At 41.3% G+C, this 22192-nt stretch overlaps 1 protein-coding gene across 1 annotated transcript in view; it reads right to left on the bottom strand.

Annotated features, from left to right (window-relative positions):
- The window catches only part of LOC139168329 (prosaposin-like), a 50918-nt gene that overhangs the window by 1369 nt on the left and 27357 nt on the right, over positions 1-22192 (bottom strand). The window contains exons 6-13 of the mRNA XM_070753909.1: positions 20817-20969; positions 19852-19911; positions 15596-15709; positions 13980-14075; positions 11398-11569; positions 7207-7412; positions 4776-4856; positions 2769-2870 (exon numbers count right to left, since the gene is read on the bottom strand). Of these exons, the coding sequence (XP_070610010.1) occupies positions 2769-2870; positions 4776-4856; positions 7207-7412; positions 11398-11569; positions 13980-14075; positions 15596-15709; positions 19852-19911; positions 20817-20969 (984 nt within the window). The remainder of the gene's footprint in view (positions 1-2768; positions 2871-4775; positions 4857-7206; positions 7413-11397; positions 11570-13979; positions 14076-15595; positions 15710-19851; positions 19912-20816; positions 20970-22192) is intronic.

Below are 22192 nucleotides of genomic sequence, written 5' to 3'. Positions count from 1 at the left end.
GAGGGGAATGTTTATGTTCGGATGGAGGCGGCTGGTGGCGGGCTGGATAAATGGCCTCCATGGGCCGTAGTTTGGGGACCCATGTTTAATTTCCCCACGGCACACTTGACCATGTCTCACGGCACACTAGTGTGCTGTGGCACACTGGTTTAAAAACACTGGAGTAGACTACAGGTAGTCCTCAACTTACAGCAATTTGTTTAGTGACCATTTGAAGTTACAACACTGAAAAAAGTGACTTGTGATTTTTTTTCACAATTACAACCATTTATTTTCTTTTATCAACATATAAACACACACATACACTAGAATGGAATTCCTCCTATTAAGTATGGTTAGTCCTCAACTTATCAGAGTTCATTTTCTGACCATTCGCAGCAGGGGTGGGTTCTAATTTACCTCACTGCCATTTTATTTCCATGACACATGGGGGCAAGCGCACTTCGCACATACAGGCATGCGCAGTTCCCAAAAATAAACACCACCCCCCCAAAAAAACCAAGACGGCGACACATGCTCACTACTGGAAACTCGGCTTCTGCACATGCTCAAAAGAAAAATAATTAATTATTTTTTAAAAAAATCCAAAAAAATATGGTGGCATCATCGTGACATCACCAACAGGACACTATCTGTTGGGGCAAACCTGTCTGAACCAAGAGGAACCCACAATGTGTTGTGGTTAGCTCTGGCCAAGCTCCTGCCCCAAGGACTGTGGATGTGGGGGAGCCATCCACATGCTGCAGGCCTGTTTTGCCCCCAGTGGAATCTGCTGATGAAGGCTCCTCTGACCAAGAAGACATGAGTGACAGGGAGGAGGAGAGTAGGGCAGACAGCTCAGAAGGAGATCAATTATCTAGCTCCTCCTTGGATTCAGAACAAGAGTTAATGATACAGCCACGCATGCAGAGAGCGATGCATAGGCAGCAACAACTCAGAGATTATTATCAAAGAAAATGAGGCCACCTGTGGTTGGGTGGGGCTGTGGTAATTAGTGAGGCTGCTATAAATAGCAGCCTGTGGGTTTGGCCATTGTGGAGGATTATCTGATTGTTGTGTTTCGTGACTGCTTTACTGACTTTGACCTTTTGTGTGCTGATTTTTCCCCGCTTTGAAACTAAACCAGAGCAAAGTGTGTTTCACTTTGTGAAAGAAGAAGGACTGTGAATTGCCTCACGGCTGCAAGCTAAGTATCACAGAACTGATAAGGAACTTGTATAAATTACCAGTTTGTTTGGAGACGAGTGCTTTTTGCTATACCAAAAGAGGGCTTGGTTTAAGTGACTTTTCATTATAAAGAACATTGTTTTGAATTTTCAAATGTGTGGGTGTCTGAAATTTGTGCCTGTGAATTTTTGGGAGGATTCTACCAGAGAGCCCGACAGAACACAATGTGACTTGTTTTCAAAGTTTTTCAAATGACCTTTGTAGCATCTACATGGTCACATGATCAAAATTCAGATGCTTGGCAACTGACTCGTTTAGAATGGTTGCAGTATCTCAGGATCATGTGATCCCCTATGGTGAATCAAGAAATTGGATTCACTTAACAACCATGTTACTAACTAAGCAGGGATTCATTTAAGAAATCTGGCAAGAAAAGTTGTAAAATGGGGCAAAACTCATTCAACAAATGTCTCCCTTAGTAACGGAAATTTTGGGCTCAATTATGGTTGTAAGTTGAGAACTTCCTGTATTCTAATGATATTTTCTTGGAAGAATGAATGAGATTTATTCAGACTTCAATGAGATGTCATCCAGAGCTAAAAATTTATATTCAAGAAGGATTTCTACTCCGACAGACCTGAAATTGTGAATATAATGTTTTCCCCTCCAATCTTTTTTTATATGTGAATATAAAATGTTACTTTTCAAACAAAGGAATTGGTTTGTAGATGTAAAAATGTCTTTGCAATTTGACCTCTTGTAATGAAAGAACTAGGAAAGCCATTTTGGACAATAGAAAGGTTCTGGTTTTTATCTGTGATCTGATGCTTGGCGCCTTATTGGTGGATCTATAGGATTGTGTCAAGAAAGTGACAGTAAATTTAAGAGAATATTATTAGTCCACAAACTCTTTCTAAAAATGAATTCTGCTACAAACTTTTTTAAAAAAAAAAAATCTATGATCTTATTCTATGCTTATGATCTTTATTCCTTCCTTGGATTTTGTTTTGTCTATGACATTGGGCTATTTGCTGTTTTTTCACTTTGTAGCAATATTTGGCTAAAGAAATGAAAGCAATTACAAAGAAGGAAAATAACAAAAATCCATATTTCTATCACTAAATACAATTGCCTTCTTTCTACATCTTCTGAAAATGGATTTTTTTTTTTAAAATGAAGTCAGTTTTCCTTCCTTCCTTCCTTCCTTCCTTCCTTCTCTTCCTCCCCCCATCCCACCCCATTTATTTATTTATTATTTATTTATTCATTTGTCCAATACACAAATACATAGGAAGAAAAATAGACGTAGTAATATATATAAGGGTAAAAGTGAACTTAGAGGAGAGGACATCTGAAAGGAAGAAAATATATATGATAAGTGAGAGAAAGGAAAGACAATTGGACAGGGGACGAAAGGCACACCAGTGCACTTATGTACGCCCCTTACTGGCCTCTTAGGAACCTGGAGAGGTCAATCGTGGAGAGTCTAAGGGAGAAATGTTGGGGGCTAGGGGTTGACACAATTGAGTCCGGTAATGAGTTCCACGCTTTGATAACTCGATTGTTGAAATCATATTTTTTTACAGTCATTGTTTGATTACCTGGCATTGCTCTGCAGTCTCAGGATTCTTGCACCAGAAAGTGGGGCCCCAGGAACAGGCCTCCATTCCCACAAGATGGGGTGCAGAACAAATTCCTATTTTCTGTGTGGCAAAAGAGTGAAATATTTTTTGTTAGCAAGAGCTTTATAACACTATAACAATCACTCTTCTCCCCCACCCTCCCATAAAACAGAAATGATATTATACGGCTACATGGAATGGATCTTCACAGGGCCATCTGACCATCTCTTCCTTTAAAGATTCCCCCAAACATGCTTGCTGGTCATTTCCACCTCTAGGGGACAGTGCTCATCTTCATTTCTAAGCTGAAGAGCCAGCTCTGTCCGAAGATGTCTCCATGGTCATATAACTGGCACGACTAAATGCCAAAGGTGCACGGAACACTGTTACCTTCGCTCCAAAGGTGGTTCCTATTTTTCTACTTGCAATTTTACATGCTTTTGAACTGCTAGGTTGACAGAAGCTGGGACAAGTAACGGGAGCTAGGGATTCGAACCACTGGACTGCCGACCTTCTGATCGACAAGCTCAGCATCTTAGCCACCGGGTCCCTCTTCCTTTATGATTTCTTAAAAGGGAGAATTGCTCTTTTTAAGAGATCCAGAGGGGTGGGCATACCCAACCATCTCCCTCCAACGCCCCTTTCCTGTTTCTTCTGTTTCCGCTTCACATTCAGCCTGTATATTGCGGAGGGGAGAGTAGCATTTGGAAGCCTGGGGTTTTCGTTATTATCGTTTCCTACTTTTGATTTAGCTGCCCACACTCATGTTGAGTCAGGTGGCCTCCAGAATTGATTGCCATTTATTTATTTATCTATAATCTATCTATCTATCTATCTATCTATCTATCTATCTATCTATCTATCTATCTATCTATCTATCTATTTATTGTTAGAGTTGAAAGGGACCATGCAGGTCATCAAGTCCAACCCCCTGCCTGAGCAGGAATCCTAAAGCACCCCAGCCAAATGGCAGTCCAATCTCCTCTTGAAAGTGTCCAGAATTGGGGAGTTCACAACCTCCGCAGGCAGGTTGTTCCACTGGTTGATCGCTCTGACCGTCAGGAAGTTATTCCTTACTTCTAGGTTGAATCTCTCCTTGGTCAGCTTCCAGCCGTTGTTCCTCGTCCGGCCCTCTGGTTCTCTGGAGTATAGAGTGGCCACCTCCTCTCTGTGGCAACCCCTCGTATACCTATATACAGCTATCATGTCCCCTCTGGCCCTCCTTTTCTCTAGGCTATCCATGCCCAGTTCAGACAATCTCTCTTCATAAGTCTTGGTTTCAAGTCCCCTAATCATTTTGGTTGCTCTTTTCTACACCTTCTCCAGAGTTTCAATGTCTCTTTTGAAGTGTGGTGACCAGAACTGGATGCAGTACTCCAGATGTGGTCTGACCAGGGCATAGTAGAGTGGTATTAATACTTCCCTGGTCTTGGAGTGTATCCCCCTGTTGATGCAGCTTAGGATGGTGTTGGCTGTTTTGGCCGCTGCTGCACATTGCTGGCTCATGTTTAGTTAATTATCCACCAAGACTCCAAGATCTCTTTCGCAGTCACTACTGCTAAGCAGGGTTTCTCCCAGGCGGTATGTGTGTCTAGGTTTTTTTTTACCAAGGTGAAGAACTTTGCTCTTGTCGACGTTGAACATCATGTTGTTATTGTGGGCCCATAGTGTTAATCTGTCCAGATCTTTCTGTATTTTGAGCCTGTCCTCTAGGGTGTTGGCTACCCCTGCCAGCTTGGTGTCGTCTGCGAATTTGATTAGTTCCCCTTCTACTCCCTCGTCCAGGTCATTGATGAAAATATTGAAGAGTACAGGGCCCAGGACAGAACCCTGTGATACCCCACTGCCTTGAAAGACTGGCAAGTTGCGCACAGTTAAGTACTGTAAAAGGAAGAGTTCAGTGCCACTTATTCCTAGGAAAGGTTTTGTAAAAGGAGGACTCACCCACTGAATATATAGATAAATGAGTTTTACAACATGACTTACTCCACACACGAAGGTTGGTTGCATTATATGTATCACAAGTTCGATAGCAGCTGGTTCATATTGGACCACTAGTTGACCACACTGTGATAAAGCAAAAAGAAGTAAAACTAACACAGGTGCCTGCAGGTACCCACTAGCTTCAAAACCAACTAAAGAGTCTTCGGAGAGGGGCGGCATACAAATCTAATAAATTATTATTATTATTATTATTATTATTATTATTATTATTATTTATTTATTTATTTATTTATTTATTAAATTTGGATGCCGCCCCTCTCCGTAGACTCGAGGCTGCTCACAGCAATAGTAAAAACAATGTAAAATGCAAATCTAATATTTAAAAAACTAAAATCCCATAATTTAAAAAACATACACACAACATACCATACATAAACTATATAGGCCTGGGGAAGATGTCTCATTTCCCCCATGCCTGACAGCAGAGATGGGTCTTAAGTTTACGAAAGGCAAGGAGGGTGGTGGCAATCCTAATTTCCGGGGGGAGCTGGTTCCAGAGGGTCGGGGCCGCCATAGAGAAGGCTCTTCCCCTGGGTCCCGCCAGACGACATTGTTTAGTCAACGGGACCCAGAGAAGGCAACTCTGTGGGACCTAACTGGTCGCTGGGATTCGTGTGGCAGAAGGCAGTCCTGGAGATATTCTGGTCATACCAATTAAATGAATTAAACTAAATCATGGTAACTAGAGCAACCTTCTTTTGTTCTGATATACCCTGGATTATCCCCAATATGTTGATGTCCAGCCAACTGAAGGACTATAAGGAGAGAGTTGGTCTGGAAATAGTTCCTCATGCCAACTCTCAAAGAATTTCATTGGGGTTGCCCAAACTTGTATTGCTCTCTGCATGATCTGGAACCTCAAAACATTTATTTCATCTTCTCAAAAGTTATTCAGCAAGTACTGTCCAACTATCTTTAATGTTCCAACCACCTGGAAAATTGTTTGCCACTCTCCAAGAAGGATGATTAGGGCACTGGAGGCTAAAACAGACAAAAAACGGTTGCAGGGACTGGGTATGACTAGTTTAATGGGGAAAAAAGACTAGGGGAGACATGATAGCAGTGTTCCAATATCTCAGGAGCTGCCCCAAAGAAGAGAGAGTCCAGCTATTCTCCAAAGCACCTGGAGGCAGGACAAGAAGCAATGGAGGTAAACTAATCAAGGAGGGAAGCATCTTAGAATTAAGGAGAAATCTCCTGACAGTGAGAACAATTAATCAGTGAAACAACTTGCCTCCAGAAGTTGTGAATGCTCCAACAATGGAAGTTTTTTTTAAAAAAATAGATAACTATTTGTCTGAAGTGGAGTAGGGTTTCCTACCTAAGTAGGGGGCTGGATTAAGAGACCTCCAAGGTTCCTTCCAACTCTGCTATTTATATTTCTAAAGTTATAACTCATGTGGCTAATTTAGGGCAGTGTTTTTCAACCAGTGTGCCGTGGCACACTGGTGTGCCGCGAGACATGATCAGGTGTGCCGTGAAGCTGAGCTTTATTCTTCACGGCCAGCTGGAGCTTCCCTGGTGGGGGCGGAAACAAATGTCCTTTGGGGCCCGGCGGGAGGGCACTGGCAGTGGGAATGGGAGGCTGCCGGCTGCAGAGGCCCCAGGCAGTCGCCGGGGGATGGCGGCGGCGAGAGGGAGCTCCAAGGTGGAGGCACCAACGGTGGCAGTTGGATGTGCTGCTGGACGCCGTAGATGCTGGTGCTGCGGGGCTGGCACTGGCTCCCTGGCTGGACCAGAGGTGCCAGCCCGATGCCCATGCACAGCACAGTGCCAGCATATACGGCATCCAGCAGCACATCCAGCTGCCGCTGTCAGGGCTCCCGCTCGCAGTCAACCGCTCTGCCACCACCCCTGGCTACTGCTCGATGCCACTGTTGCCAGCATGGTGTAACGAGAGAGAAAGAGAGAGAGAGAGATAGCAAGAGAGACAGAGAGAGAGAGAGAAAGAGAGACAGCAAGAGACAGAGAGAGAGAGAGAAAGAAAGAGAGATAGCAATAGAGACAGAGAGAGATAGCAAGAGAGAAAGAGATAGCAAGTGAGACAGAGAAAGAGATAGCAAGAGAGAAAGAGAGAGACACAGAGGGAGGGAAGAAGGGAGAGAGGAAGAGAGGAAGAAAGAGAGAGAAAGAGGGAGGGAGAGAGAAATAGAGCGAAAGGGAGGAAGAGATATTTTTTTGTCCAAACTTTTTTTTAGCCCCCTCCCCCCCAATGTTCCCCAGGATTTTGAAAATATGAAAAATGTGCCGCAGATCAAAAAAGGTTGGGAAAAACGGATTTAGGGGACACATCTCTTTTTTCTACCAAGCCTAACAAGATGGGGGGAGTGATAAACAATTGGGCTGTTTATCTCTTTTTACTGTTCCATAGCATCTTAACTATCCTTGGAAATTTGTTCACATTACTACTTACTGGAGATACCAATGCTTCTGGGAGTAAATGGCATCCTTTGGCAAGGAAAGCTCCAATCTGGGCTTGTGTCTCATTCTTCTCCAGTGCATCATCAATATAATCAACAAGAGTTACACACATTTGACACATTTGACCATCTTTGTCTTCTAACACTTTCTCAAGAGCTACTTTCTTCTCAGGAGCCATTTCTTCAAGAGCTACATTCTCTAGACAACAACAAATAAACAAGCATTAGCGTGTACAGCTGGACTTCAACTTAGTTCTTGTACATACAGTGGTACCTCATCTTACGAACGGCTCTTCTAATGAACTTTTCAAGTTATGAACCCGGGGTTTAAGATTTTTTTGCCTCTTCTTCCGAACTATTTTTACCTTACAAACCCAAGCCGCTGCTGCTGGGATGAAGGGGTTTCTTTTTTCCCCCTTTTTTTGAAGAAAGAAAAGGGAGGGGCAGCTTGGAGTAGGAAAGATTTTGCAGAGAACAACGTGCTTGCAAAGGCACTGAAAGGGTGTCATTTGAAGAAAGAAAAGGAAGGGGCGGCTTGGAGGGGGAAAGACTGCATTTAAATAACTAGGAGAACAGCGTGTTTGCAGGCACTGAAAGAGTGTCTTTTGAAGAAAGAAAAGGGAGGGCGGCTTAGAGGGGGAAAAGACTGCATTTAAATAACTAGGAGAACAGCGTGTTTGAAGGCACTGAAAGAGTGTCTTTTGAAAAAAGAAAAGGGAGGGGCGGCTTGGAGGGGGAAAAGACTGCATTTAAATAACTAGGAGAACAGCGTGTTTGCAGGCACTGAAAGAGTGTCTTTTGAAAAAAGAAAAGGGAGGGGCGGCTTGGAGGGGGAAAGACTGCATTTAAATAACTAGGAGAACAGCGTGTTTGAAGGCACTGAAAGAGTGTCTTTTGAAAAAAGAAAAGGGAGGGCGGCTTGGAGGGGGAAAAGACTGCATTTAAATAACTAGGAGAACAGCGTGTTTGCAGGCACTGAAAGAGTGTCTTTTGAAAAAAGAAAAGGGAGGGGCGGCTTGGAGGGGGAAAGACTGCATTTAAATAACTAGGAGAACAGTGTGTTTGAAGGCACTGAAAGGGTGTCTTTTGAAGAAAGAAAAGGGAGGGGCGCCCCCCTTGCCTTTCTTCCTTCCCACTCACCCTTTAGCCTAGCCTTGCTTCTTCCACCCGCCCCCTTTAGCTGCTCCTCCCTGCCCTCTGTTCGCCTCCCTTCTAAATTTTGGGATTTTCCTGAAGGATTTGCATGCATTATTTGCTTTTACATTGATTCCTATGGGAAACATTGTTTCATCTTACGAACTTTTCACCTTACGAACCTCCTCCTGGAACCAATTAAGTTCGTATTATGAGGTACCACTGTATATGGTATGTATACTCTTGAAAATAAGACTCTGTCTTTTTTAAAAAAAAAAAAAACCTCAGAAATAAATACTTGGCCTTATTGCCATGCACTCAAAAGCCTGATTGGGCTTATCAGGGGATGTCTTATTTTGGGAAAAACAGGGTATAACAATTAAAATATTTGAAGTCATTTCTTAGATTATACATTCACAATGCAGGGCAGAACAAGCTCTAAAATGAAACCTAAAAGCCAATAAACAAACCAAAAATAAGAAGCAGTTTCAACAAAGCTATTTTAAAGGTATGAATTCAGAAAACAATATAACACAAGCCCAAATGCACCTTCTGGTTTGTACCTGATGTTTAGCACAGGATTAAAGCAGGTTTAAAGGCACAAGGTTTAGTTTAATATCATGATCATCAAAAGGGACAGTTTCAATTTTCTTTGGGCCATTTTTATGGTTTTAATTTGGGAACTGAAGCAAGGGATTCCTAGAAGGCAAATACTCTCATCCCTACTTAATCTACTAAATAGTCCCCGCTGAAAGCCAGAAACCCATAATTTGGGATGTAGTTTTGCTGTTCAGACTTATTTTTTTTTAAAAAATGTTCTATTTCCTATATTTCAGATATATATTTATTTTGTCACGTATGTAATGATGGTATGCAAAGAAATAACACTGTTTATATACATGATATTGGTACTAATAAGAGAAAAATGTAGGGCAGGGATGGTGGGCACGCTGCTGCATTTATGTTCACCCCCTTACTGACCTCTTAGAAATCGGGGGAAGTCAACAGTGGATAGTCTAAGACAGTGATGGCGAACCTTTTTTTCCTTGGTTGCCGAAAGAGTATGTGTGTGTACTACTGCACATATGTGAATGCCCACATCCATAATTCAATACCTGGGGAGGGCAAAAGCAGTTTCTTCTGCCCCCCCCCCCCGAGTCCCTTTGGAGGCCAGAAATGGCCTCTTCCCCAACTTCTGGTGGGCCCATTAGGCCCGTGTTTTGCCCTCAGGCTCCAAAGTCTTCCCTGGAACCAGGGGAAAGAAAAAACGCCCTTCCCCCAGGAAGCTCTCTGGAAGCCAAAAACACCCTCTCAGAGCCTCTGTGTGAGCCACAAATCAGCTGGTCAGCACACACATGTATGTTTGAGCTGAGCTAGGGCAACGGCTTGCATGCCAGCAAATATGGCTCCCGTCCCATAGGTTTGCCATCACTGCCAGCAAATATGGCTCCGCGTGCCACCTGTGGCACCTGTGCCATAGGTTTGCCATCACTGGTTTAAGGTTTTTTTTAAATGGCTAAGGCTTAAAATAGTCTAAGTCTTTTTAAAATGGACAAAAATCTGCGTTTCAGAAACTGGGTTCTTTTGCAACCAAATTTCAGAAGCACAATCTAGAACTCACCAGCTCAACCAGCTGAAAATAAAGGGGGATGGGGAGAGATGAGGGTATATGGAAGTCCTGAATTGCTGGTCCTTAGTTTAAAAGACAATTAATAGGCAGCAGCCAAGCATCCAGAGAAAAGTGATTCATACATGGGACATCCCTTTAGGGAGATCTCAAAAATTAGGAGCATCTCCTGTAAAGATTGAGTTTGTGGATAATGATTTTTATTAATCTTCAAATGCTTCTCTGGGAGTCTGTTAAGTGTGAAAAGTCCATCAGGAAGATGAAATCGCCTTCAAGTCAACTTTGATTCTTGGAGACTTGGTGGAATTCATTCCTGCATGCTTGGAAGCAATAAGGAAGTAAAAATGCAAGGCCTACTTCCAGGTTGTTTCTTTCTCAGCTTCTTAATCTACTCAGAGAGCCAGTTTGGTGAAGTGGTTAAAGCATCTGGTTAGAGACTGAGAGATCATGAGTTCTAGTCCCAGTTTAGGCATAAAGCCTGCTGGGTGATCTTGGGCCAATCACTTTCTCTCAGCCCTAAGAATCAGACAATGGCAAACCACTTCTGAAAAACCTTGCCTAAAAAAAAAGAATTGGGAGGGGAGTGGCCCATGCAGCTGATAGCAGATCCCTTTAAAAGGAGACTGATTTGATGATGTGCCTGTGCAGCTGGCACCTGAGCCAGACAGTGGGGAGGCTGGCGGGGACTTGGTGCCAGAGGCAGAAGTTCAATCAGGGCCTTCAGAACCTCCAGCATCACAAAGCAGTGATGAGGAAGAAGAGGCTTCTCCTCTTCTTACTGCAAGAGCCCTCAGAGCTGCCAAGAGACAGGAATGGTTACTCCAGAGGAGGTCTCCTCGGGAGTAAGACTTGGGGCTAATTGGCCAATCTCCTAGTCTACTTAAGGACATCAGAGGCAACTAAAAAGCTGCAGAGAACGACATTTAGAAACCTGTCTGATCATAGTGTGCTCCGTGTCTGAAAGACTTTTGTTTTGTTTTCTCTGCTGAAGTTTCGGTTATCAAGAACTACCTCTAAGCATTTTGCCAACTCTCTGAAACTAGGTAAGATTATCAAGACCTAATTGCTCTTCTTTGCTTTAAAACTCTTTGAACTGTTACCAGCTGTTAATGAAGATTAATTAGTAGCTGGGTGCTTGCCTAAAAAGACTGCTTGTAGATTGCTGTGTGCCTATTCACTATTAAGACTTTTTTTTAGTAATGTTTCGATTAAATAAATTCATACAAACTGGGTGTTGTGTTACGTTCTTTGCGCAGACAGAACAGGAATCCATAGTTAGATGTTTCCTCATAACCTCCCATCCATGTATGAACACTGATTTTGTAAAAGTCAGATATGTGCTATAAATACAGGTTAAAACCAATGCAATGAATTTCATTTTCATCCTGAAGGCAGAAGATGTAGAACAAACATAATAACCTACGGGTGTTTAAAGGGCAACATTTGAGCATAATGCACACAGATTCAGGTTTGGTGGCATCCAACAGCATAATGAGAACCGCCATTCCATAGGAATTCACAAAGTCCCTACACTGGGGAATGACTTCATGAGGCAACATGTAACAAATATTCACCATCTCATGGACTATTTGCTCCTGAAACATAGAAACATAGAAAGATTTTTAAAAGATAGATTAAAAAGATTTTTTTTTTAAAAAAAAATGTATTGGTTTATTTACTAAAATAACAACAAATAAAAAACACTTAAAAGAAAACGTGCCCAACACCAATAAAAACCCACCACCATTTAGGGGGTTATATTATTTACAATGAGTTTCAATTTCTTCCTTAGCTCCAGTTTACATTTCTTTACATACAAAAAGTGATTGGAATTTATTTTTCACATTGTCGTCATAAATTCTACTTAAGATATAATTTTTCACCTTATTCCATCGTGCCATCAGCTTCTCCAATTTATTTTCATCAAAGTTATTTAATCTTATTTCCATCATTTCGAAGTGGATGTGGTCCACCATGTACCCGTACCAACTCTGGATTGTCCATTTATTGCTATCTTTCCACCCTAATACCACTATTGCTTGAGCGCTTTCCAAAGCTGCTGTTTTGATTTCTTTAAATTCTCGTAATTCCCCATATTTAACTAGTATTGCTAATTCTTTTGTAATTATCCAATTAATGTTTAGCATATTATTTATTTCATTCTGTACTTCCTTCCAAAATTTTTGAACTTCAACACATTCCCAGAGCATATGCATATGCATAAAAACTCCTTTTATTTGGCAACCATGCCAGCAATTTCCTTTCCCTTTCCTCTGGAAGTGTGCTAGTTTTACTGGCATGAAATATCATTTATGTAAAATTTTCCTTCTCATCTCTCTAATTCTTGTATTCTTAGATTAAAAAGAAATTAAACATACAATCTGTAGAGAGTGCAAATGAGGGAGAAGGTAGTCATGAAAGGTAGTCCTCAACTTACAACAGGCACTCCCCTCCCCTCAACAAAAAGATACTTACAACCAGTAATTTTTACTACCAAAATTTTTACTACCACACAGTGGGCGTAGCTTATGCAGGATGCCCTGCATTTTCTTTCAACATCTTTCAGTGCAAATTAGGTGCTCTGGAGTGGAGCTCCATTTTTGCTACCCCCCTGCATCCCCACCGCCCCAGTCCAGGCAGTAGCCCACCCCTGCTTACAACCTGGACTCAACGTCCCCCTGGACATGTGATCACATTTTAGTCACTTGGCAACAGGCTTTATATGTTGTGAGCCACCCCAAGTCCTTGGAGAGGGGCGGCATAGAAATCCAATTAATAATAATAATAATAATTATTATTATTATTATTATTATTACTATTATTATTAATTATTATTAATTATTATTAATTATTATTATTTATGGTCATTTACAGTATCTGTGTGATCACTATGGGTTTTTTTATGGAAACTAGTATTTCCTTCCAGTTTCTGGCAAAAAAAACACATACAACAACCCACCACCATTGTGGACAGTGGGCTCACTTGATGACTGTGGATTAATCTTAATGAGAGCGAGTGAACAGTCATATAAATAAATGAAGCAAAATAAAAATCGTGGTGATTCACTTAATTACCATTACAAACTTATTGTTAAATTAGTGACCTGCTTAACGACCAGCATGATTTATGGCTATATATCTGAGCTCAATTATGGACGCAAGTCCACAGTTACTTGTACTTATTTCTTCCAGTAAGAGCAGAAATGAAAGAAGTGAAGTTAATTACTGAAATAATGTTCACAGGCAAAGACCATGTTAGCCATTCTTGAATAGCAGATGGAAAGGTAACAGATGCCGGAATGAGAAATATGAGAGTTGGGTTTTTTTTAAATCTCCTCTGATTAGCTCCTCAAACATTCTTGACCTTCTGTAAATCAGAAATAATTTGCATCCAGCCAGCCTGAATCCATATTATGGCCACCCCACGTCTTCGGTGAGGGGTAGCATATAAATTTAATAAATAATAATAATAATAAATAATGGCTGGACTAAAGCAGGGGTGTCAAACTCAAGGCCCGGGAGCTGGATCTTGCCCACAGGGTGCTTAGATCTGGCCCGTGGGACCACCCTGGAAATAAGGACTGGCCTGTGGTGCCTCTGCCAGTGAAAATGGAGCTTGGGAAGGTTGCAGGCAGCCCTCCCGAGCTCTGTTTTTGCTGGCAGAGGGTTGTAGGAAGCTGTCAGAGCTGAAAAACAGAGCTCAGGAGCCTGTCTATGTTGGCAGAGCGCTCAGGCCACCACAAGTGCCCCCGACACAAGTGACATTGAAATGACATTTCAATGAAATTGAGTTCGACACTCCTGGGCTAAAGGAAAGCCTCATAGAAACAAAAATCACATTTTGATTTGGTTGTTCAAAATGCAGAAGTCAACAAAATCCATGCTCTCGTCTTGATTTGTCTCATAATCTCAGAGGTGAAGGCTTTGAGAATTAATTCAGTAGAAGATCCTTTTCAAGCATCATTTCTCACAACATAATAAGAGACGAATTTCAATCTTTCTTACCTCCGTGTTATTGTTCTCCACCATGTTTTCTGCCACCTGTACTACTTTCTTGCAAATATCACACACAAAGTGTGGTTTATCCGCATCTGAAATTTCCTGTATAATGGAGTTTGAGAGGGAGAAAGAATTAATCAAATGTCACAAAATCATATGTTCTAGAGCTGAACAAATATAAAACAAGCATGACCAGGAAGCGTTGCTCTCATCCTACATTTTCATTGGCCACAGGAACACCACAACATTATTGAATCTGATTGCAGCGAATTAGTTAATGGTCCCTTGATTAAGATGATCTACAGAAAGAAGTGACCAGGTTTTAACCAACTTTCTTCTCAACTACAATAATTTGAGAAAATTTAATTGCTTGAATGAATTACAATGCTCCTTTGCTAAAGATACTTAAATGATAGTTAGGTTATGCTTCTTATATGTTGGAGGCTCTTTCCATTCATCACCTTCATAGGGCAACATCTGTGGAAGTGATTAACACCTAAAGATGTCTGTTAAGATGATGCTACCTACCCATATGTGTTCTGGTTAGCTCTGGCCCAGCTCCTGCCCCAAGGAATGTGGAGGTGGATGTGGGGGAAACATCCACATGCCACAGGCCTGTTTTGCTCCCGATAGAATCTCCCGATGAAGTCTCCTCTGACGAAGGAAGCATGAGTGGCAGGGAGGAGGGGAGTTTGGCAGACAGCCCAGGAGGAGATCAATCATCCTTATCATCCCTGGATTCTGAACAAGAACTTATGACGGACCCACTCATGCGTAGAGTGATGTATAGGAGAGAACAACTGAAGGATTATTACAGGAGATAAGTGAGGCCACCTGTAGTTGGGTGGGGCTGCTGTAATTAGTGCTACAGATAAAAAGAGCAACGTGCTGGTTTAGCCTCGTGGAAGTTTATCTGATGCATAGTTAATCAAGATCATGGTTTGTTGTTTCCCTATTCAAGACAGTGTGTAGAATTTCTGGACTTTTGGAATTGGACTCAATTTCCCAGTTACTGGGTGAGAAATTGGATTAAATTTAACCTGTGCCTTGTGTGTACCAGAAAATCCCTTTGACATTTAAAAAGGGAGTTTTTTCTGCTTTCCTATTGATAAAGACTTTTGGTTTTCCTTCTATCATGTGGTGTGTGTCTTTCTGGACTAATTACCCTGTAATTACGGGCGGTTGGGACACGCCGGCAGAACAGTATGTGAGCTGTAAAAAACTGGACAAAATCCAGATGGAAACCAAGAGTCCATTTCTGTATCTTTTCCCTGTATTTTTCAGCTCTTCGCCTTGGGTCTCAGAAATTTTTCTTGTCCTGATCTTCTATTGCAGTGTTTCCCAACCTTGGCAACTTGAAGTCCAGATATCTTCAAGTTGCCAAGGTTTGGAAACACTGTTCTATTGAACCTCTTAGTTGTTTCTTCTATTATGCTCTTAAGTGCAAGGTTTATTTTGTTCCCCATGAAATGCCTTCTCAATTTTATCCAAGGATACTGGATAAAAATCTCTTGGTTTTGAGCAAATCTCAACAAAAAAAATTCTCCAATGGCTTGCTTAGACAATTATTTGCCTCTGTTCTTCTGCAGACCCTGTCTTTATATATATACATGCATACATACCTTAACTACTGCTCCATACAAGTTTGAAAGGGACTCAATTGGCTTCAATAGATTAAAAGGCTCTGGTTTTGTAGCGTCACAGAATCCAATTTTACCGCAAATTCCCATTGGTGGCTAGAAGAATAAAATGTTCCATTAGAAGCTAGTGTCTCATTTTTATGAGTGCCATAGCATTGCAGAGTAGCCATATAGATATTTTTCATTTGGTACTTTTGGTACTTCGCTGTGATACTCAGACATTAAGACATGACTGTATGAAGTTAGCATATAAGCATTTTACTTGCATCCCTTAAAACAGGTGTTGGCAGCTTTGAAACCTGTGGACTTCAACTTCCAGAATTCTAGGAGAATTCATAGCTGGCTGGAGAATTCTGGGAATTGAAGTCCACAAGTCTTAAAGTTACCAAGTTTAAAGACCTCTGCCTCTGAGTTAGAAAGCTGCTAAGGTCTCACATTTTATTCCTTTGGTGTAGGGAATAGTCTCCTTAGAGTGGCATGAAATCAAATTGAAAGATGATTTTGCAACCCTAAACCCCTATTATCTCAACCTGCAGACCCAAAACTGCTAAGGTTCCCTCTAATAAAAAATTCTTGACATTTCATTGAAGATTACAAAAATTGCTGCATAAACCTTCAGTGAGGCAGTGAGGCAGTGAGATAAGATGACTTTCAGGATCTCTTGTAATCTTATTATCTATCTATCTATCTATCATCTATCTATCTTTCATCTATCTATCTATCTATCTATCTATCATCTATCTATCTATCTATCTATATATATATATCTATATATATATATATATCTATATATATATATATCTATATATATATATATAATCTATCTATCTATCTATATCATATCTCTCTCTCTCTCTCTCTCTCTCTATCTCATCTATCTATCTATCTATCTATCATATATAAGACTACAGTAAATGTGTAAACAAGTATACATGAAATGAATATGAACAAAAGGGAACATTAAGACGGGGACAGTAGGCAGGTTGGTGCGTTTCTGCATGCTCCTTACACACCTCTTAGAGATGGGGTGAGATCAACAGTAGACAGTCTAAGGTTAAAGTTTTGTGGGATTGGGGAAAGAAACCACAGTCAGGTAGTATTTGTATTTTCTGCAATTAAATTTGTATCTATTGTGTCCTTGTGTATTGTTGCAGTTGAAGCTGAAGTAGTCATTGACAGGGAGGACTATGATTCTATGATTCTATATCTATGATTCTGTGATAGAAAAAGCTGAACATAGGCTCGAGTCACATAACGTGGCAATCACCATGTGGGTTTGAACAAGGTGCTGAATTCCAAATCAACTAAATAGGTTATAGTCATAATGAAAGTGAGCAGGCTCTAGCTAAATTTTACAGGGTTTATGTTATTGGCTTGAGTAGATTGTACGAAGTATAATTTTTACAACTCCAGAACTTGCTGAAGGAAGTGGGGGGGGGGGGAGAGGAAAGACCTGAAAAACTTGGTTTCACTCATATATGTCACATGGCCACACCGGTTGGTAGAGTCTTCCTACCCACTGAAATTGGAAGAGGTTGACCTGTGGACAGTTTTTCTTAAAATGATAGCAATTAACTGTGCAAAGCTTTTGAGAGCTGTTAAGTAACTGGGAGGTAAGAGAACCCAGAATTATCACTAGAAATCCTTAATTCTAGGAAAGGCAAGCTCTCCATTTAGTGGGTTAACACTGGTTTCTTTTTTAACAATTCTGGGTCTTCAATTTTTTCAGTAAACTGCCCCAGTGTTCAGATGGTTAGCATATGAAGCTTATGAAGGCTTCCTTTTTCTTGGTGGGAACCGCTAAGAGGAAGCCTTGCCTACTGTACTTCCTTTTTTCCCCCCAAACCCCAAGCTCTTTTCAGTCAGACAAAACTGCCATTGTTTAAGACAAAAAAGGCTCAACATGAAAAAACTAGAAATGGAAAAGTATACATACCGTATCCTGTGGTTAAACGAACGGGCGAGGAGAAAAGAAAAGACAATAAGAGACATATTCAAAACTTAATTCTACCGACTGAGCAAAACATGCTTTATATGAATTCGTTTTCTTCCTTACTCCATCAGTTTATTCTCTTAGATCAGAGGTGGGTTATTACCGTATTTATAGGTTTGGACCAGATCTATAGAACCGGTAGTAGCCTGATGGCCTGGATCACTGGAACCGGCAACCCAGGCCTGCCATGCCCCCAAGCCATTTTTCTCGTTTTTCTTGTTTTTTGCTTCTGCACATGCGCAGAAGCTGTTTTTATAGTACTGCGCATACGCAGAGGGTCATTTCCAGGAAGTGACATGCATACATCTTCTCTATTATTATTATTTATTATTATTTATTGGATTTGTATGCCACCCCTCTCCGTAGACTTGGGGCAGCTAACAACAATGATAAAAACAGCATGTAGCAATCCAATACTAAAACAACTAAAAAACCTTATTATAAAACCAAACAAACAAACAAACATACCATGCATAAATTGTAATGGCCTAGGGGGAAGGAATATCTCAACTCCCCCATGCCTGGTGGTATAAGTGAGTGTTGAGTAGTTTATGAAAGACAGGGAAGGTGGGGACAGTTCTAATCTCCGGGGGGAGTTGGTTCCAGAGGGCCGGGGCCGCCACAGAGAAGGCTCTTCTCCGGGGGCCCACCAAACAACATTGTTTAGTCGACAGGACCCAGAGAAGGCCAACTCTGTGGGACCTTATCGGTCGCTGGGATTCGTGTGGTAGCAGGCGGTTCCGGAGGTAATCTGGTCTGATGCCATGGCAGTCAGAGGCTGCAACACTCCCTTAGATGCAAATTGCTTTCATCGACTATGAAGGATCACATACATTGGCATCATAATTGTATTTGATCACAATGAGGCCCATCCCAGCCAATCATGAAGCAGTGTGAGGCATAGTAATGGTTATTCTTCAGGAGGGGAGGGTTATATCTACTGACCAAAATTATCCTTAATCTGGTCTTCTACTTTCTGAGTATTTGCTTCAGGACATCACCTTGGTGGTCTACAGGTAAAGTGGATTTTGTTATCCCTTCACCACCTTTAAAATTAGATTTAATCACAGTCCCACCATCTGCCACAGATGGGGTGATGCAGGGGTGGATTCTGGATCCTTTAGCTGCCTGTTCGCTCAGGATCACACCATGCATGCCCCCGCAACAATCAAAAATTAACTTCTGAGCATGTACAAAATCTAAGACAAAACTGGCTCCATGACATCATCACTGAGTTACTAACTGTTATAAAGAACCGTTAGAAACAATAGGAACCCACTTTTGGAGTGATAAAATGGACATTGCTTTGCCTTTTGACTCAGAAATTAGATACCTTTCACTAGTCATCATTATGCAACTGTTTCAGAATAACAGTCCACTGAACCAAATCTGGCATTCCTACCCTCCCACCTGAAACCAGACTACACTGTTATTCATTTAAAGGTTATGTTGCTGTGGTTAGAACAATCAATCTTCCATCCTTTTAAAGGAAGTTCTCGTTATTTATAGACCAAATATTAGAAGCATGGTGATAAAGACTTCAAGCATCATAGAAAGAAGCCTTAATGCCACTTTTCTAGATAGATCAGATAAGGAAAATACAAAACTAGAGCCGGGGTGGCACAGCAGGTAGAGTGCTGTACTGCAGGCCACTGAAGCTGACTGTAGATCTGTAGGTCAGCGGTTCAAATCTCATCACCGGCTCAAGGTTGACTCAGCCTTCCATCCTTCCGTGGTGGGTAAAATGAGGACCCGGATTGTGGGGGCAATAGGCTGGCTCTGTTAAAAAGTGCTATTGCAAACATGTTGTAAGCCGCCCTGAGTCTAAGGAGAAGGACGGCATAACAATCGAATAAATAAATAAAACTACATGTTGTAATATTGGTAAAGTAAACCCAAATTATTATCAACAATAAGTTGGAACTTAACCATGCATTCTTAATAATAATTTAATAATAATAATTTATTAGATTTGTATGCCGCCCCTCTCCGTAGACTCGGAGCAAAACCATATAACCATCATTTGGTTGCTCACAAAAGACATTGTCAGCCCTGGAGGTCACCTTTAACTTTGGATCTTCCGGGCTGCCATTCTCAGTGGATGGGCATGCTGTGGGAAATGGGTGTGTGTGTGTTGGATTGTGTTAGGGTTCCAAGTAACACCCCCAACAGAAGTAAAACTCCAAGGAAAGCATTTCCCCCAATGTTCCATTTTATCAGAGACGTGAAGATGCAATCAACTTACCAAGAGATACATGAGGTATTGCACAAAAGCATGTGCGTATTCGGGGACATATTTCTTGCACTAGAGAAATTGACACAAACAACAACAATGTGGATAATACTCAATGATTAACACGTGCCACAATAATCGATAAATTATGTGTAAACAGTGCAGTTAATTCCATTCTGGTTCCTCATTTGTTGTGGTTAGCTCTGCCCCAGCTCCTGCCCCAAGGACTGTGGATGTGGGGGAGACATCCACATGTTGCAGGCCTGTTTTGCCCCCGGTAGAATCTGTTGATGAAAGCTCCTCTGATCAAGAAGACATGAGTGACAGGGAGGAGGAGAGTGGGGCAGACAGCTCAGAAGGAGATCAATTATCTAGCTCCTCCTTGGATTCAGAACAAGAGTTAATGATACAGCCACGCATGCGGAGAGCGATGCATAGGCAACAACGAGAGATTATTATCAAAGAAAATGAGGCCACCTGTGGTTGGGTGGGGCTGTGGTCATTAGTGAGGCTGCTATAAATAGCAGCCTGTGGGTTTGGCCATTGTGGAGGATTATCTGATCGTTGTGTTTTGTGACTGCTTTGCTGACTTTGACCTTTTGTGTGCTGATTTTTACCTGCTTTGAAACTAAACCAGAGCAAAGTGTGTTTCACTTTGTGAAAGAAGAAGGACTGTGAATTACCTCACAACTGCAAGCTAAGTATCTCAGAACTGATAAGGGACTTGTACCAATTACCAGTTTGTTTGGAGACGAGTGCTCTTTGCTATACCAAAAGAGGGCTTAGGTTAAGGGAATTTTCATTATAAAGAACATTGTTTTGAATTTTCAAACATGTGTGTGAATCTGAAATTTGTACCTGTGAATTTTTGGGAGGAGTCTACCAGAGAGCCCGACAGAACATCATTGAAATGCTCCTCACCTATTATTAGCAAGGTATGTTTCCCCTCTTGTTAAGGGAGATGCTAAGTGAATTACCTCATCTGCCAGGTGGGTCCCCAAATCTTCACATCGCTGCCTGGCATAATCTTGCAAAGTCTGGATAAGGAAGGGGCTCTTCTTCAAGACTTCGCGTATTTCATCTGTCACTGTCTTGCATTCGTGACACAGATCTACGTTACTCTGCCAGAACTAAAGATAACAGAGGAGAACACAAGATTAACATACCTACTAATTTTTGTGGCCAAAGTTTATCTCATAAAGGAAGTTGCTATAGAAAGAACTTAGTGCATTGACACCTCCAGGAACACAGTTGGGGCGAATAATTTTACCAGATAGTAGAAATAATAACCACCTTGAGAATTAGCTGCGCCCCATACAGGCATTCGGTAATCCCAAAATGAGGCATCCCATCCACTTATGTGGGCTGCTAACGCACCCACAAGAAGCAAATAAAGTATGCATGAATAATTCTGAATCTGATACTTTCCCAAATTCTCAGCTACCCTAGGAGTTGCCCAATTTTATCTGGCTGGCACCAGGCTGAGAGAAAATTTTATATTTATTTATTTATTTATTTGTTTGTTTGTTTGTTTGTTTGTTTATTATGTATTTCAATACACAATGAGGGTTTTAGTGGGTATATATCTATATACACATAGTAAAATACATGATGAAGGTTATAGAGGAGATACTCATAGTAAAATATATCTAAGAAAGAATATAAAAGAAGGTATAGTAATAGAACATATCAATGAAAGAATAGAAGAAGAGATATAGGAATGGAAGAAAGGTATAGGAGATATAGGAGAGCAATAGGACAGGGGACAGAAGGCACTCTAGTGCACTTTTACTCACCCCTTACTGAACTCTCAGGATATCTGGATATGTCAACCGTAGATAATCTAAGGGTAAAGTGTTGGGGGTTTGGGGATGACACTATGGAGTCCGGTAATGAGTTCCATGCTTCGACAACTCGGTTACTGAAGTCATATTTTTTACAGCCAAGTTTGGAGTGGTTAATATTAAGTTTAAATCTGTTCTGTGCTCTTGTGTTGTTGTGGTTGAAGATGAAGTAGTCACCGACAGGCAGGACGTTGCAGCATATGATATTGTGGGCACTACTTAGATCTTGTTTAAGGTGTCTTAGTTCTAAACTTTCTAGGCCCATTCCTGCAAATAGCTCATGCAAATAAATAGATGATACAAGAAGATGTTGGATTTATGTTGAATTGAAGCCTTTTCACCCTTACATAAGAGCCTCAGAAAACTTTTTCTGAAGGAGCCAACCCTTAGAAGTCAAAGGAAGTGTGGTTCAGGTATCCCAAGCCTCTTAAATTGGAGTAGCAAGGCCCCAGTCATTCCTCCAGAGATGGCTTCCTCATGGTTTGGGACAGTTCTATAGAACTGGTAGT

This window comes from Erythrolamprus reginae, chromosome 5 (assembly GCF_031021105.1).
Source record: "Erythrolamprus reginae isolate rEryReg1 chromosome 5, rEryReg1.hap1, whole genome shotgun sequence".
Classification (NCBI taxonomy): Eukaryota; Metazoa; Chordata; class Lepidosauria; order Squamata; family Dipsadidae; genus Erythrolamprus; species Erythrolamprus reginae.
This window is presented reverse-complemented; position numbering and strand designations above follow the sequence as displayed.